A 13,983-nucleotide genomic window follows, 5' to 3' on the forward strand; every position below is an offset into this window, starting at 1 on the left:
AATGCAATTAAATGTGTGCCAACAGTTAAGTAGTATCCATCATACAACATATTTTAATTTCACTTTCTGACAAAAAAAATCCCATTAAAGTCAGAAGTGTTTGTTACACTGTGACCATCGTTCTGAGTTAAAGTAAAAATGAAAAGACAAAATCTAGATAGTACATGAAGTTTTCTGCAAATTGTTTTTGCTAAGGGACCATCTAAAGTTGGGTTTATAAAGTGTAATTAAAATGATTCACTAATGGCATTGTCAAATAATCCAGTTACGCTTTATAGATCAGTTACAGAGAATTCATGAGAACAACTTTTTGGTTGTTAAATTGTGAAAAGCCCTCGTGGAGGATTTAATACCTACTTTAATTTTACAGGAAGAACAGTGTTGTTATTACAGTCTGACTGACAAATACTAGCTGGACGATTTCTTTTTTTTTTTAATCAGCCGATTTATGGGGGCGTGTCTGTTTGATTGACAGGCCTGCAGTGCAGTCAGGTTACAGCTATCGGTGGGCGGGACATGGTTTGAACAAGGGGAAAAAAAAATAAAAGGGAATTGAATTTTTTTTTTTTAAACACGAGCTGTGGTTCTGCTTCATCAGTTTGGACACATCTATGTCAACCATCCAATCAGAGATCAACATTATGGGACTGCACTGCTGAATCTGTGGAAGACGCTTTCTATCTTGTCACTTTTTAAAAAAATGTGTAAATATTAAGTCTTAAACGCAACACGAGCACGAATGTTTACATTATTGAATTCAACATTTATTCGGCCATTAATAAGAGCAGCGACACGGAGACAAATAAAAACACGGGTGCAGAAAATATTTTCATCATTTAAAACAATACTCTGCCAAAGTAAATACTTTCACTGATAAAACGAAAGCTGTTTCTGAAGACAGAAACCTGCTGAGTCCAGTTAACTGTGGAGATCCAGGTGTTCAGGGGGGGTCAGAAGGACAGGTTGATGAGCGGAGCGTTGGACTCCTTCTTGTCGTCTGGACTCCACTTTATAAGTGGTGAGCTCAAGTCAATCAGCTGCTGGACAACAAAATGAACAAGTTGAAAACATCAGAAAACTCATTTTAAACTTTTTATTTCAATATTCAGACACGTTTAAGATTTACTGTACAAAACATTTTCCTTCAGAAAAGCCAATGAATCTTTTAAAATTCTCAATCAAATCATCTTCAGAAAAAGCTCATACTTAACTGAAAAGCCAAATGTCAATGTATGTGCACTCGATATTTCAACATCACATTTATGGAATTGTGTAAGCTGAATTCAACTATGACCGACTGTAAACCAGCTGCTTACAAAATCCCTACATGGCCTTCAGCGGGTGAATGTGACCTCTATGTTATTCTGCAGTGAAGCTCAACTCAGTGGCAAGAAGAAAACACTTTTACATGAGGAGACTTTAAAGATCTGAACCAGGCAAAAATGAAAGACACGATTCTGATGTGATTCATGGCTCATTTCATATTTATATTGAAGTAAAAAAATTTTTTACTTCCACATTTGTTTTTTTTAGCTGCTCGTTTTTCATGTTAGAAAGTAATGTGGGCAATTATTTTAAATTTTTTTGAAGCTGCCAGCAAAAATCTGCTCCTACTCAGCCAAAGGACCAAAAGTGAGGTCCAATACAGTTCATCTAAAAGTACCATCAATTATCCCCTTAAAATCTATTTAAATAATTGGATTAGTATCTTTGGGAATAGGTAAATTAACTTGATTTTAAAAGGAGGTTAAGGTTGGAAGAACCCTAATTGTATAATAACAGACTCAGATCCATTTACTCTTATGCAGTACTATTAGAATATTATAAACATACCAAGGGTGGTAAGACGCAGGTAAAGGGATCAGTTACCTGAGTGGTGGTGCAGGTCTTACTACTGGTCCGGATCAGGTTGGGGGTGTTAGTCAAGTCGATGAGCAGTTTCTCTTGAGGCTGCGGTGTCGGAGCTGGAAGATCCAGCAGGAGAACCTGAGGAGAGAAAAGAGGGTGATGAAATCTGAAAAATATGATTGAATGGAGGAAGAGGAGGAGCGGAATGAAGCTCTTTCTGACTTTGGATGCAGATTTAGCTGAGAAACTGCTTTATTAACTTACAGGGAAATTCACCATGTGAAAAAATTCTAAAACAAATCTCCTCCAGAGATGGGCAGATAATGAAAAAAAAAAACAGACCAACTTAAAACTTGTGTTTGTGTATTTGTGTGACCTCTGACCTCTGGTGTCTTGCTGTTTTTCTCCTCTGTAGTCTCCAGTTCGATCAGGTTTCTGCTGGGCGTTGAGCTGACCTTACACAGTGCTTCAGGATCCATGCTCTCTGATTGGTCGGGCAGTTCAGTGTTTGTGGGCGGGGCGACAAGGGGCTCCTCCTCCTCCAGACAAAAGGGCTGGATGTCGGGGGCATCGATCTGCTCCTCCTCCTGTGCCTCTTTGGGGACTGGGCTACACAAACAACAGGCAAATGCAACAATAGTCATCATCAACCTGGCAGCAACTAGGAGCTCTGCAGTGGGTCCCGCCCCTCGGAGGTCAGAGCAGCTTTCCTATTGGCTGACTGCAGTTTAAAGCACCTCACCTGCAGCTGTGCTGTTCCCTAACTGAGGAGGGAGTGGGGACAGGCTGAGAGATGGCTGGTGAACTGAAAGTCCGGGTTTTGTTTGTAGGCGTGGGAGCAGGGATGGAGGACACCCTGCGCTTCACCGGGGTGGGGAGGGCGGAGGGGCGCCGAGCCTTCACCTGCAGTGACTTGCCGCTGGCAGCAGAGGGCGTCTGAGGACCCGAAGACGGCTTCTGAGGAAGACTATGAGAGGAAGGTGTTTCCGGATTAAATCACTAATCAGAAAGTAAGGTAGGTAGAATTTAACCCCAACAAAACTGACTTTAGACCAAAGACTGAGGCGGCACAGAAAAACAAGTGAATAAATTCATCAGTATCAGGAAATTGAGGTATTTTATTAAACATTAAAGATGACGGTTTATAACCAACAAACAAATACAGCTGGCTTCAGCATTTAGTGACGGTGGTGTAGTGAAGAAGTGGAGTGTGATGTCATCTACCTGTCAATGCTGCTAGTTGACATCAGCCTCTTCAACAGCTTTGGGACACCTGGAGACGACACACAGGATGAGAGGCGGACGGAGAATCCAATACTCAAACTGAAAACTCGCTTTAGTTTGACCCAAAGGATCAGAAGAGGGTACGAAACTCTCAAACTAAGTTTCTCTTTATTTAACAAAGACCCGCACCGAGGCTCTGTGTCCGCGACAGCTTCATGAATGCGGCCCGACTCATTTGTGTTGCCGCTGCGCCACCATGTGGAGCAGCTGACGGCTGCAGCGGCTTCATTCAAGGTTTCAGGAGCAGAACCCAAGTTTTTTTTAATCTGGAGTTTGGCCTGATGAAAGAATCCAAACTGTGTCACATCTGAACATAAACAACAGTTTTCTGAATAAACTCCAGGTTGGAACACACCGATGTAAAACTGATCTTATGACTGAGCGAACATTAAGTTGACAGCTCTGACATCATCGGCCTCTCACCATCGTTGTGGCGGACTCCTGCGCTGGGTGTCAGTAGAACCAGGGCCTCGGGTTTAGGTTTGGCCTTCAACTTGCTCTGCAGCGAGCCTGACGCAGTGGTGGTGATGGAGCTCTTGCAAGGTTTCTTGGCGGGTGTTGGCTGGAGGGGCGTGGCCTCGGCTCTCTTCAGCGGCGTGGACCTGGGCGCTTTGAGACGCTCCGCCTCGGACAGCCTCTTGGCGTTGGTGGACAGCGAGCGGCGACCCGCGGTGGAGGACGCCGGCTCTGCGGCGGAGTAGACGGTGGAGCGCCGCGGCCGGCTCTGACTGGCCGGTTTGGTGGGGGCGGGGCCAGTGGAGCTGCTCAGGCTCGGGTTCAGTTTACCTGCTAGGAGACCGAACACCTTTACTGCAGCAGGTTCTGATTGGATGATTGAAACAAGGGGTGGCGGGGTAGTTAGCTGACTAGTTCATAGTCAGTTGATTAGTTAACTGTTAATAAGTTTATGGTTGTTGAGTTTACATTTAGTTGCCCAGCAGCAGCTCAGAGTCTGATTACACATCAGATGGAAACTGAGTCAAGTCTGGAATTAATTTAGACATGATTGCAGGTTTGACTTCGGTCAGTTGGTTTTGAGCTTTGCTGTGTTGGTGAGGGAACACATTGGTAACATGTGAAATGTTTTAAAGAACACGTTATATATTTTTTGGTACATAGATTGATGGATAAAAGACCTTTTTTCCACTGCAGATATTTGGACTTGTCACAGGAGGGGAAGCTCAGGTGCTTTAAGTGTCCCAGTAAGTCACGACAGTGAACCAGCAGGCACAAAAGTGGAATACAGCTTTGATTATTCCCACCTGTAATTTTTCCAACCGTGACAAATCAAAGATGTTTGCCATGAAAAAGGTCGATCGTTGTCACTGTGTGCTTGATGCAGGTGCACCGTTGGCTCTTAGCTGTTAGCATACCTTTAGCAGGGGACAGAGACATGCTGGAGTTGAAGCTAGACACGGAGGATGAAGATGAGGACGTGTTCTTCCTCTCAGTCATCCTCCTGCTCTGAAGGGGCGGCGCTTTCATACCCGACAGGTTCCTCAACCCAACAGTCTGTAGGAGAAGATTAACAGTTATTTTTGCATCCTGTAGATGCGATGATATACACTGCGCAAAAAAATAAAAGGAACACTTAAACAACACAGTGTAACTCCAAGTCAATCACACTTCTGGGAAATCAACGTGTCCAGTTAGGAAACAACACTGATTGTGAATCAATTTCACCTGCTGTTGTACAAAGGAAACAGACAACAGGTGGAAATGAGGCAATTATCAAGACAACCCTTTAAAGGAACGGTTCTGCAGGTGGTGAACACAGACCATTTCTCTGTCCTCGTCCTTTCTGGATGATTCTTGGTCACTTTTGCATTTTTCCAGTGTCCTCACCACTAGAGGTAGCATGAGGCGGTGTCGTCAACCCACAGAAGTTGTTCATCCAGGATGGCACATCAACGCACGCTGTGGCAAGAAGGTTTGCTGTGTCTGTCAGCACAGTGTCAAGAGCACGGAGGAGATACCGGGAGACAGGCCGGTCCACCAGGAGACGTGGAGGGGGCTGTAGGAGGACAACAACCCAGCAGCAGGACCGCTATCTGCTCCTTTGTGCAAGGAGGAACAGGAGGAGCGCTGCCAGAGCTCTACAAAATGACCTCCAGCAGGCCACTAATGTGCATGTTTCTGCTCAAACTGTCAGCAACAGACTCCATGAGGGTGGTACGAGGGCCCGACGTCCACAAGTGGGGTCTGTGCTTACAGCCCAACACCGTGCAGGGCGATTGGCAGCTTCTCCGTCGGCGCCCTGTGCTCTTCACGGATGAGAGCAGTTTCACACTGAGCACATGTGACAGACGTGACAGAGTCCGGAGACGCCGTGGAGAACGTTCTGCTGCCTGCAACATCCTCCAGCGTGACCGGTTTGGCGGTGGGTCAGCGATGGTCTGGGGAGGCATTTTTTTGGAGGGCCGCACAGCCCTCCATGTGCTAGCCAGAGTTACCCTGACTGCCATTAGATACCGGGATAAGATCCTCAGACCCATTGTCAGACCATATACTGGTGCAGTGGGCCCTGGGTTCCTTCTGATGCATGACAATGCTCGGCCTCATGTGTCTGGAGTGTGTCAGCAGTTCCTGCATGATGAAGGCATTGATGCTATGGACTGGCCTGCCCGTTCCCCAGACCTGAATCCAATCCAGCACATCTGGGACATCATGTCTCGTTCCATCCACCGACGCCACGTCGCACCACGGACTGTCCAGGAGTTGACTGATGCTTTGATCCAGGTCTGGGAGGAGATCCCTCAGGAGAACATCCGTGGTCTCATCAGGAGCATGCCCGGGCGTTGTCGGGAGTGATACAGGCACGTGGAGGACACACACACTACGGAGCCTCATTTTGACTTGTCTTGAGGAATTTCCACAGAATTTGGATCAGCCTGTGATCTGATTTTTTCACTTTTATTTTGAGTATGATTCTGAATCTAGACCTCCATGGGATAATGATTTTGATTTCCATTGATCATTCTAATGTTATTTTGTTCTCAACACATTCCACTATGTAATGAATAAAGATTTTCAACTGGAATATTTCATTCATTGAGATCTAGGATGTGTTGTTTAAGTGTTCCCTGTATTTTTTTGAGCAGTGTACTTTTAAAAAAAATAAGAATTTTACTAACATCATTTTTCTATCCAGCAATGGCAGCAGCGCCACAGATGGTTATTACTCAATATCACAAATCTATCTGTACTATAATGCAAAGAATATGTGTCTGTCTCGATGAGTGGATTGCTGGGACCCGAGGGTGTGTACTGTTGAATTACTCCAAACTTTCATAAAAGGCGAACGCTTCATTGGCAAGCGGCGTCCTGTGCAGCAGCGTTGGCGAAGAGACCTCAAGGATACACGTAAGCTTCGGTGAGTAAAACTGAAAATAAGCTCGTTTCCAAGACAACTCCAAAGAAGACCCTGAAGGAGCCCTTTGATGCTGTTGCAGTTACTGGAAATGAACAAGCAGGCACTTGAGTGTTGGGGACAAACCCAACCTGTTACCTTGGTGGGCGGAGCCAGTGCACGTTTTCCCAGCAGGCTGGAGTTGATGGAGGAGTCGCTGATGTCGGAGGCCACGCTCGCCGAATCAGAAAGCAGATCTTCATTGGAGTCTGCCCTTCTGGAAAGACGAGAGGACGGGCTCTGCCTCTGACTCCCCACCGACTGAAACAGGAAATAGAAATGTCAGGTGACATCGCCACGTCGTCACTGACCTGTTAAAGCAGTGGACGGTTCCTTGCCCCAGTTCAGGAACCACCACCTCCGGTGAAACACCTGCAGGAGTCCTCCATGTTGGTTTTTTTCCCTGGAAAAGTCCTCGACCCGACTGACAGATTATAACAGCCGTCAGCAGTTTTCTGCAAGTACTTGTGCTATGCTAAGCTAATAGTAGCTACATATTTATTGTGTAAACTTAAAAGTGTCCCCCATCTTTGAATGCGTTCACACACACAAGCAAATAGGCATATTTATTAATAAGACATACAATTAATCATCTCAACTGCACTTTCTTTTATTTCTGCTTTGTTGTAAAGCACAACAGGTTTTTCCAAAGTGTTGTGTAAATAAACACTATGATGATGACTATGTAGATATGTCTGAAAGACTTCGGACCCCTGACATACTGCATTTAGGAAATAGTCTACTTTGGGTGAATAGTCTCACATTATTCCAAATGCATGGACGCAGCAAAGTCGTGTCGCACCAGATGGAGACAAATAACCATGAGGACAAATAACAGAGAATTAGGAGCGTCATGTTCAGATTGTATTCCTTCCATCATTTTGTGCAAAAACTACACAATGAAAGTTGAAACACATTCTTAACACTTAAGTGGGAACATTTTAATGGGGGCATACAGTTTGTCATTCTTAACCTGAATCCTGTTGGGCTTGACTCAATCGCTTCCGTTTAGGCTCCGATTATTTGGTGTTTTCATCGGGTTTAAGAGGGTCGGGGTCTGCGCTGCGCTGCGCTGGAGAAATGAACTGTTTTCGAGAGGGCGGCGTCAGAAATTACCAGATGAGGTCAAATAAAAACAAAAACACAGAGGGCTTTGGTAAAACATGCTTTTGGTAGCATTTCATCAGAAAGCAGCTGCTTTACAACCAACAGTTCAGTTTTCAGACTGGAAGTAAACCTCAGGAGGTCAGTGGAGTACGTGGTCTTTCAATGTGGCTCAGGACGTTCAACCTGCTAAAAGAATGTAACTGTATGCAGCCCAAAGCACCTCTGCATGTGATCCGAGTGCATCTCTGGTGCGTTCACTGCTGTACTTGTGGTTGGATCACCCAAGGTGCATACTAACGTCAGGTGTGAACAGAGCCTAGAGTTTTTCTTAAAAGGTTTTTTTTTTTATCACAACCAAACACTATTCACCGATCAAATATGGAATGAAAGCATTTATTGAACATATGTCGGAGTTTTAAACACATTTGAAGTACAAGTGTACCAAAGACTCACAAGGCTCTGTAAACTCCAGTTCTGAGAAGGACCAGATTAGTCTGATGAGCTCCTATAAGACATCTGTTCAAGGCAGCCACCAGGTGGCGATGCAGAGCCCATCATTATTTGGGTGTTTTGTAGATTGAATGTGTCATTTAAAAAGATTAAAATAATAATAATCCTTTCCTACCTTGCTCGGTGGTTGCAGTCTGCTTTTCTCCACTCTGCTCTTGCTGGCCGAACAGGAAGTTGTCGGGGCGACCGGTTTGCTCGGCAGCACTACGGCGATGCCGGGCACCGCTTTCCCACGCAGCGCCATCCTGGACTGAACCTTGGCCCTGGCCAAAGGGCTGGAAGTGCTGAGTCTGGCCGTGGAAGTGGGCCGACCGGATGGTGCTGCGGGGGCAGCGGGGCGGGTGGATGCCGCTGCTTTGGAGTTGCTCCTTGTCAGCAGGTGGCGCTGCACAGCAGGCGGCAGTTGCTTCATGGGACTGTCCTGCACACAGAAGGTCTGTCTTTTGACTGGGCTAAGCGCTCTGGCGGTCTGACCCAGCACACTTAGTTTGCTATCAGCGTCCTGAGCAAACTCCTCCCTCTCGGTCGGGGGGTCAGAGGGCGCGTCGGTGGCGTCGGCATCTCCGCTGCTCTGCAGCTGATTGGCTAACTTGAGGGCTTCCTGACACACAGCCTCCAGCTGATCTCCAGTCAGCGGACTCCAGCTCCCCCGCACACCACGACCGCCCTCCGGACAAGACGGCGCGCCAACAGAAGCACACCTCTCTTTATGGCTGATGGGACCCACAAACACCTCATCTTCATCACCGCTGGAACTGCAGAGCACAGACAGACATCATCATCATCATCATCATCAGTGACGGCACGGCTGAGAGGAACTCAAACAGCTCACAGCAGTGATGATTCACAAGAGTGACACGAAGAAGTCGACCCCACTTCACACCTCAATCTTTTAATAATGTAAAAGAAAAAGATGAAAGCAAAAGGGGCAAAATGCTGTTCGAACATAGATGTGAAATTCAGCAGCAACATTAAGGCATCTTATCATCTCAAAGTAGCTTGAATTAGAGATCTAATGCCTGAACAACCACAACCAACTGTCTGGTCTTCCCAAATAGACCATTAGATGACTCCAGCTCATTCTGTATTTCTCAACCATTACTCTCTTGTTTGTTTACACACAATTTAAAGCATTTCTTCATGTCTATTTATCTACCTAACAAATATTATTTTATTCTCTCTTAACTGACTTTGTCCCGTCTTTTTGCTCATTGTTTTTCAATGTCTTCAAATAATTTATTTGTTCCTGCAAAGCACTTTGTTCTGTTAATGAGCAGCTTTTAACTTTGCCTATTAGTTTCTATGCAATGCAGTACCAGAAAGTGACCAGCAGATGTCGCCGTCGGATCGTTAATTTTCTAATTCCACAATCCTGCTTTCATGAAGAGACCTGATACTTCACGCTAAATAATGTTGCAATCTAAACTTTTCTCCCACCCGAAGATGGATATTAACAGCATTTTCAAATGTATTTCAAGTCATTTTTAAGCAAACATTCAGTTAGCAGGACGTTTGTTCTTCAGGTATACTTTCTAAGTGCCATTACAGCTCAGAAAAAGCTCCACCAAATGATAAGATGCGTCTCAAATCTATTCTACCTACAAACTGTACAAAGTATGTAGAAATATTTTTTTTTGTAGTAAGTATAGACAGAATAAAATGCCAAGATACTTTGTACAAACAGATAATAATTAATTATGCATGGCAACAGACTACAAAACCACCTCCACGAAGCCACAAACATGTATTCCCAGATTTTAATCATCGGGGGTTTGGTGTGAACCGACCTGGTTTATGTTGGTGCCCCATCGGACACCTCAGCACTCATTGGTGCTTTGGGAATAAATCATAGGATCCTGTTTTTTCCTGTAACTCAGGTTTCATCATCAAAAAAAGGTTGTGTGTGATCTGTTCCTGTATTTTCACATCCTCAGCCTGCAACAAGCAGCACAGTCTGGAAACACTACATTTAACAGTTGGGTCTGCCTGAAGAAAACCTTCCGTTATCCTTGGCAGAATATAGATACCTACGATTTTTTTTTTTTTTTAATTGCTATGACGCGCTAATGCGCAAGTCATCAATCTCAGGGCATCACAAGGAGTGCGGAGGTCACAGACCAGGTTGGCAAAGCTTCTTTGAAAAGGGACGTTTTCCTGTTTTAGTCTGTATTAAAACATGTGGTTTTTCAACAGGCCTATAAAATACACAAGTATTCCAGGGTTTATCTGAAGCTTGTCAACCGATCAGCCACAACATTAAAATCACCTGTCGAGTACAGTCTGGTCCGCCTCCTGCCACCAAATCAGCTGACACGTCGAAAAAGATAAGTTTAAAGGCTCGTGTCCACTTTCAGTGCTTTCGGTGGCGGACGGGGTGAGATCAGCGTGGGCTTTCTGACCGTGTGCTCCGACACCTGTCGATCATGGCCAGCATTAAGGTTTTCAGCTGCAGTAGCTCTTCTGTGGGGTCAAACAACACCTTTTTGCCCACTACGTGTATCAGTCCTGGGCACCAACGACCCTGCCACCAGTTGGGTGTCCCTTCTCGGACCACATTAGGTAGGTTGTAACCACTGCGCACAGAGAACACCCCACAACACCTGTGGTTTTGGAGAGGCTCTGACCCACGAATCAAGTCATCCTCATTTGGCCCTTGTCAAAGCCACTCAGATCCTTATGGTGGCCCCTTTTTTTTTTTTTTTTTTTTCCCTGACTCCAGCACATCAACTTCAAGAACTGACTGTTCACTTGCTGCCTAAAACACAATTTCACCCATTGACAGGTACCAATATGAGGACAAAATCCAGACTATACTGGCTGACTGGTGTGCATCTTCACAGTGTTGCTGAGCAACAGTGGAGGGATGTACAAAACATCCATTCTTGTCTCAAGTGAACTTTGTCAAATTGAGGACCTGACTTGTGTTTGTAACTTTTCTCCAGTGAACACACCACAACAAATACAAAATAAACACCTGCCGAGAGGAAGTGGAGATTCTGGTACTTGGACTTTAGTAAATAAATGAAAGGGAAACTGAAGAACTATAAATCCTTCACAGCAGTGATAGTGAAACGTCGAGGTGTCTTTCTGCAGCACCTGAAACAACACGAACACAAACACAGTTTCTTACCTCGCCGGCGACAGAGAAACGTCGAAGTCAAACTTCTCATCTCGCAGGAGGAACAGATCATCTGAGACACAAACCACAGCTGATCAGATCATCTGAGACACAAACCACAGCTGATCAAACCGTTCTTACAAATCCGTCCAGAGCTGGTGACTGAGGCTGTAAACTTACCGCCGTCAGCTCGACCGTCCATCGCGATGTTTGTTTCACACCGGCAGCTTCACATCAGGGTCTGACATGAAACCACAATGAAGATATTTCACACCAAGACTTGACCAACAGCGGAGAGACTGACTTTCTAAACTCTGACGTTACCGTCATGCTAACGTTAGCATGCGTGAAGCTAAATCAAATGGTAAACTAATGACCCTTAAACTGTTCGTTTACGCGTTAATTTGGGGCTTACATGGCAACTCACGAGACTCTCACACAGTCTCCGTTTAATTAAAGTAAAAATACAAACCTCTGAGTCCTTTGGAAAACTCACAAATCCTTTCTGCTCCGCATTCAAACTGCGACACGAACACAAAACCTCACAATTCAAATCTGCTGCGCTGCTGGTCACGTGACTCAAAGCTCACAGCCATTGGTCGAAAGTGTTTACGGAAACATCGCGATGAGTTGTGGGGGTTGGAGTCTGTTCAAATCAATACCAGTTTCGCTTTTTTTCTTGAATGGGCTACCTTTAAATTCTACTTATAAAAAGGCAGATGTGAATGCAGCCTGTAAAGTGTGACCAACATCATGCAGCCACTTGAAAGGTGATGCGTTTCCAACTCTTCCACAACTACATCGATCATCAAATGTGTTCATGGTTACTTTGATCCTGGGATCACAATAATTAATGCATCTTCACACAGCCGCCCCAAATAGAGAAAAAAACAAAAACAGGATGGATAGTTGAAATAGCTGAAAGGATTTGTGTGGGAGATTTGCTGGCATCTAGTGGTGGGGTTGCAGATTGCAAACCAACTGAATGACGTGTGCCTTCACCTATTCAGGACTGCGTCCTCACTGGCAGCATGTCTAATGAGTGTTTGATTTGTTTGTAATGGACTACAGTAGAAACATGGCATTGCAACATGATATAGATATGATAAGATATGAAACAAGTTATTACTGGAAACATAATAAAAACACAATTATGAATATTGTTTTCCATTTCTGCCTATACATCCCTATGATGACTACTTGAAAAGCAATGCATTCATTGCTAACATTAAAAGTAATTAAACAAGTTACCTAAAAGTGAATAATAGCTAAGATTAATGGATAAATCCAGCTGGACTTCGATTTATTTGATAAGGTAACCAAACTCATCTGAAAACTTTAAATTCAAATGTGCAAAAAAAAAGATACTCTAACAATATTCCCCAAGAGCAAGCAGTACTGAGCCGGTGATTTTATTTGAGACCACTTTTAAATGATTAATAGTGTTTTAAAAAAAAACAACGAAAAACAGATTTAAAATCGGTTCTAATGACCACATGACAACAGGCTGGGTGACTCATCGATACATGTGGTTTTCTATCAGGACCAGTAAGTCAGACAAAAAAAAACCCCAACTCACTCATCGACATTAAAATGGTCACTGGTTGACTCGCGCTATTCACCACGAGGGAGAGCTGTTAGGCGGCTTTATTGGCTCTTGTTCATCACTGAAGTCAAACCGACAGCATATGGGTACAGTATGTTCACGGTCACTTTCACTCTGGATTTCATACAAGTGCGTCCATAAACACTGTTTTCAGTTCTAAAAGACGTTCGTCCAACCTCTGTGCCAACTCCATGACCTTGTTAGCTGATATGAAATATTAAAAATATCAAAAAATACTTAAAATAAAGATTTGACTCTATTCTTCCTTTTTATAGACATTTTCTCTCTCTCTCTGAATATTATGGTATTAAAATGTTTGAACAGTTTTCCTTGTAAAATGACAAAATGTCTTTGTTTGATCACAGATTTTTGTAATTGCACTATATGATTTTTTTTTTTTAACTATACAGAGATGACAATCTAATTCTAGAAACAGTTTTTTGTTCAGTAAATCACATTTATCCCTAAAATGTGTTCTTTAAATATTGAACAAGTTATTACTATCTTATAAGAAAAAAAAAGGCAAAACTATGACTTGAGTTTACATTAAATTGAAACTTTATCCTGACAATAACTAGAATTATCGCTGTGTGATTGTAAGCCTCTGACAACCAGTCAAATTGCAGTTAACATCAATATCTGTCCAGACTTATATATGTGTCATGGTTCTGGTCTGTTTGTCTCTGTTAAGCCTGGTTTGCAACCCACCGGAGGTCCTATTAGACATTTGTGTGAAATTTTGTCACAAGTGTATTAAATCTTGTGTTATGGCCAAAAATGTGTTTCGGCCACTGAAATCTAATCCGTTCATCCTCAAGTTCAAGTCAACGTTTGTACCAAATTTAACAAAGTTCTCCTCAGGCTTTCCTAAGAGCGAGATGAATGGGACAGACGTGAGGTCACGGTGACCTTTGACCTCCAAAATCAAATCAGTCTATCCTTAAAGCCAAGCAAATGTTTGCGCTAAATTTGAAGACGTTCCATTGAGGCATTCACGAGAACGGCACGGACAACCCGAAAACAAAATACAATAAAAGGCTGACTTTTTTTCAGAATACAATTTTTTTTCTCGTATTTTTTTGCAATTATGAAATCACACAA

At 43.8% G+C, this 13,983-nt stretch overlaps 1 protein-coding gene across 6 annotated transcripts; it reads right to left on the reverse strand.

The window, feature by feature from the left end:
* Positions 1-117: 117 nt before the first annotated feature.
* gtse1 (G-2 and S-phase expressed 1) lies at positions 118-11,835 on the reverse strand. Of its 6 annotated transcripts, none has more exons than XM_069163465.1 (12): positions 11,749-11,835; positions 11,457-11,517; positions 11,289-11,349; positions 8,274-8,913; positions 6,641-6,802; positions 4,506-4,644; positions 3,556-3,918; positions 3,073-3,121; positions 2,591-2,815; positions 2,232-2,457; positions 1,870-1,986; positions 118-1,037 (listed from the first exon to the last, which is right to left on the reverse strand). In XM_069163465.1, exons 2-12 carry the CDS (start codon positions 11,476-11,478, stop codon positions 951-953), a joined length of 2,091 nt encoding a protein of 696 aa, XP_069019566.1. In that variant the 5' UTR covers positions 11,479-11,517; positions 11,749-11,835; the 3' UTR covers positions 118-950. The 6 variants fall into 6 exon arrangements, with proteins under 6 accessions (XP_069019566.1, XP_069019564.1, XP_069019567.1 ...); XM_069163463.1 differs by having other exon boundaries at positions 118-1,040; XM_069163466.1 differs by having other exon boundaries at positions 3,556-3,921.
* Positions 11,836-13,983: the final 2,148 nt, after the last annotated feature.

Source organism: Embiotoca jacksoni, unplaced genomic scaffold (assembly GCF_022577435.1).
Source record: "Embiotoca jacksoni isolate LCO1_2020_lvr unplaced genomic scaffold, fEmbJac1.0.p SCAF_3, whole genome shotgun sequence".
Classification (NCBI taxonomy): Eukaryota; Metazoa; Chordata; class Actinopteri; family Embiotocidae; genus Embiotoca; species Embiotoca jacksoni.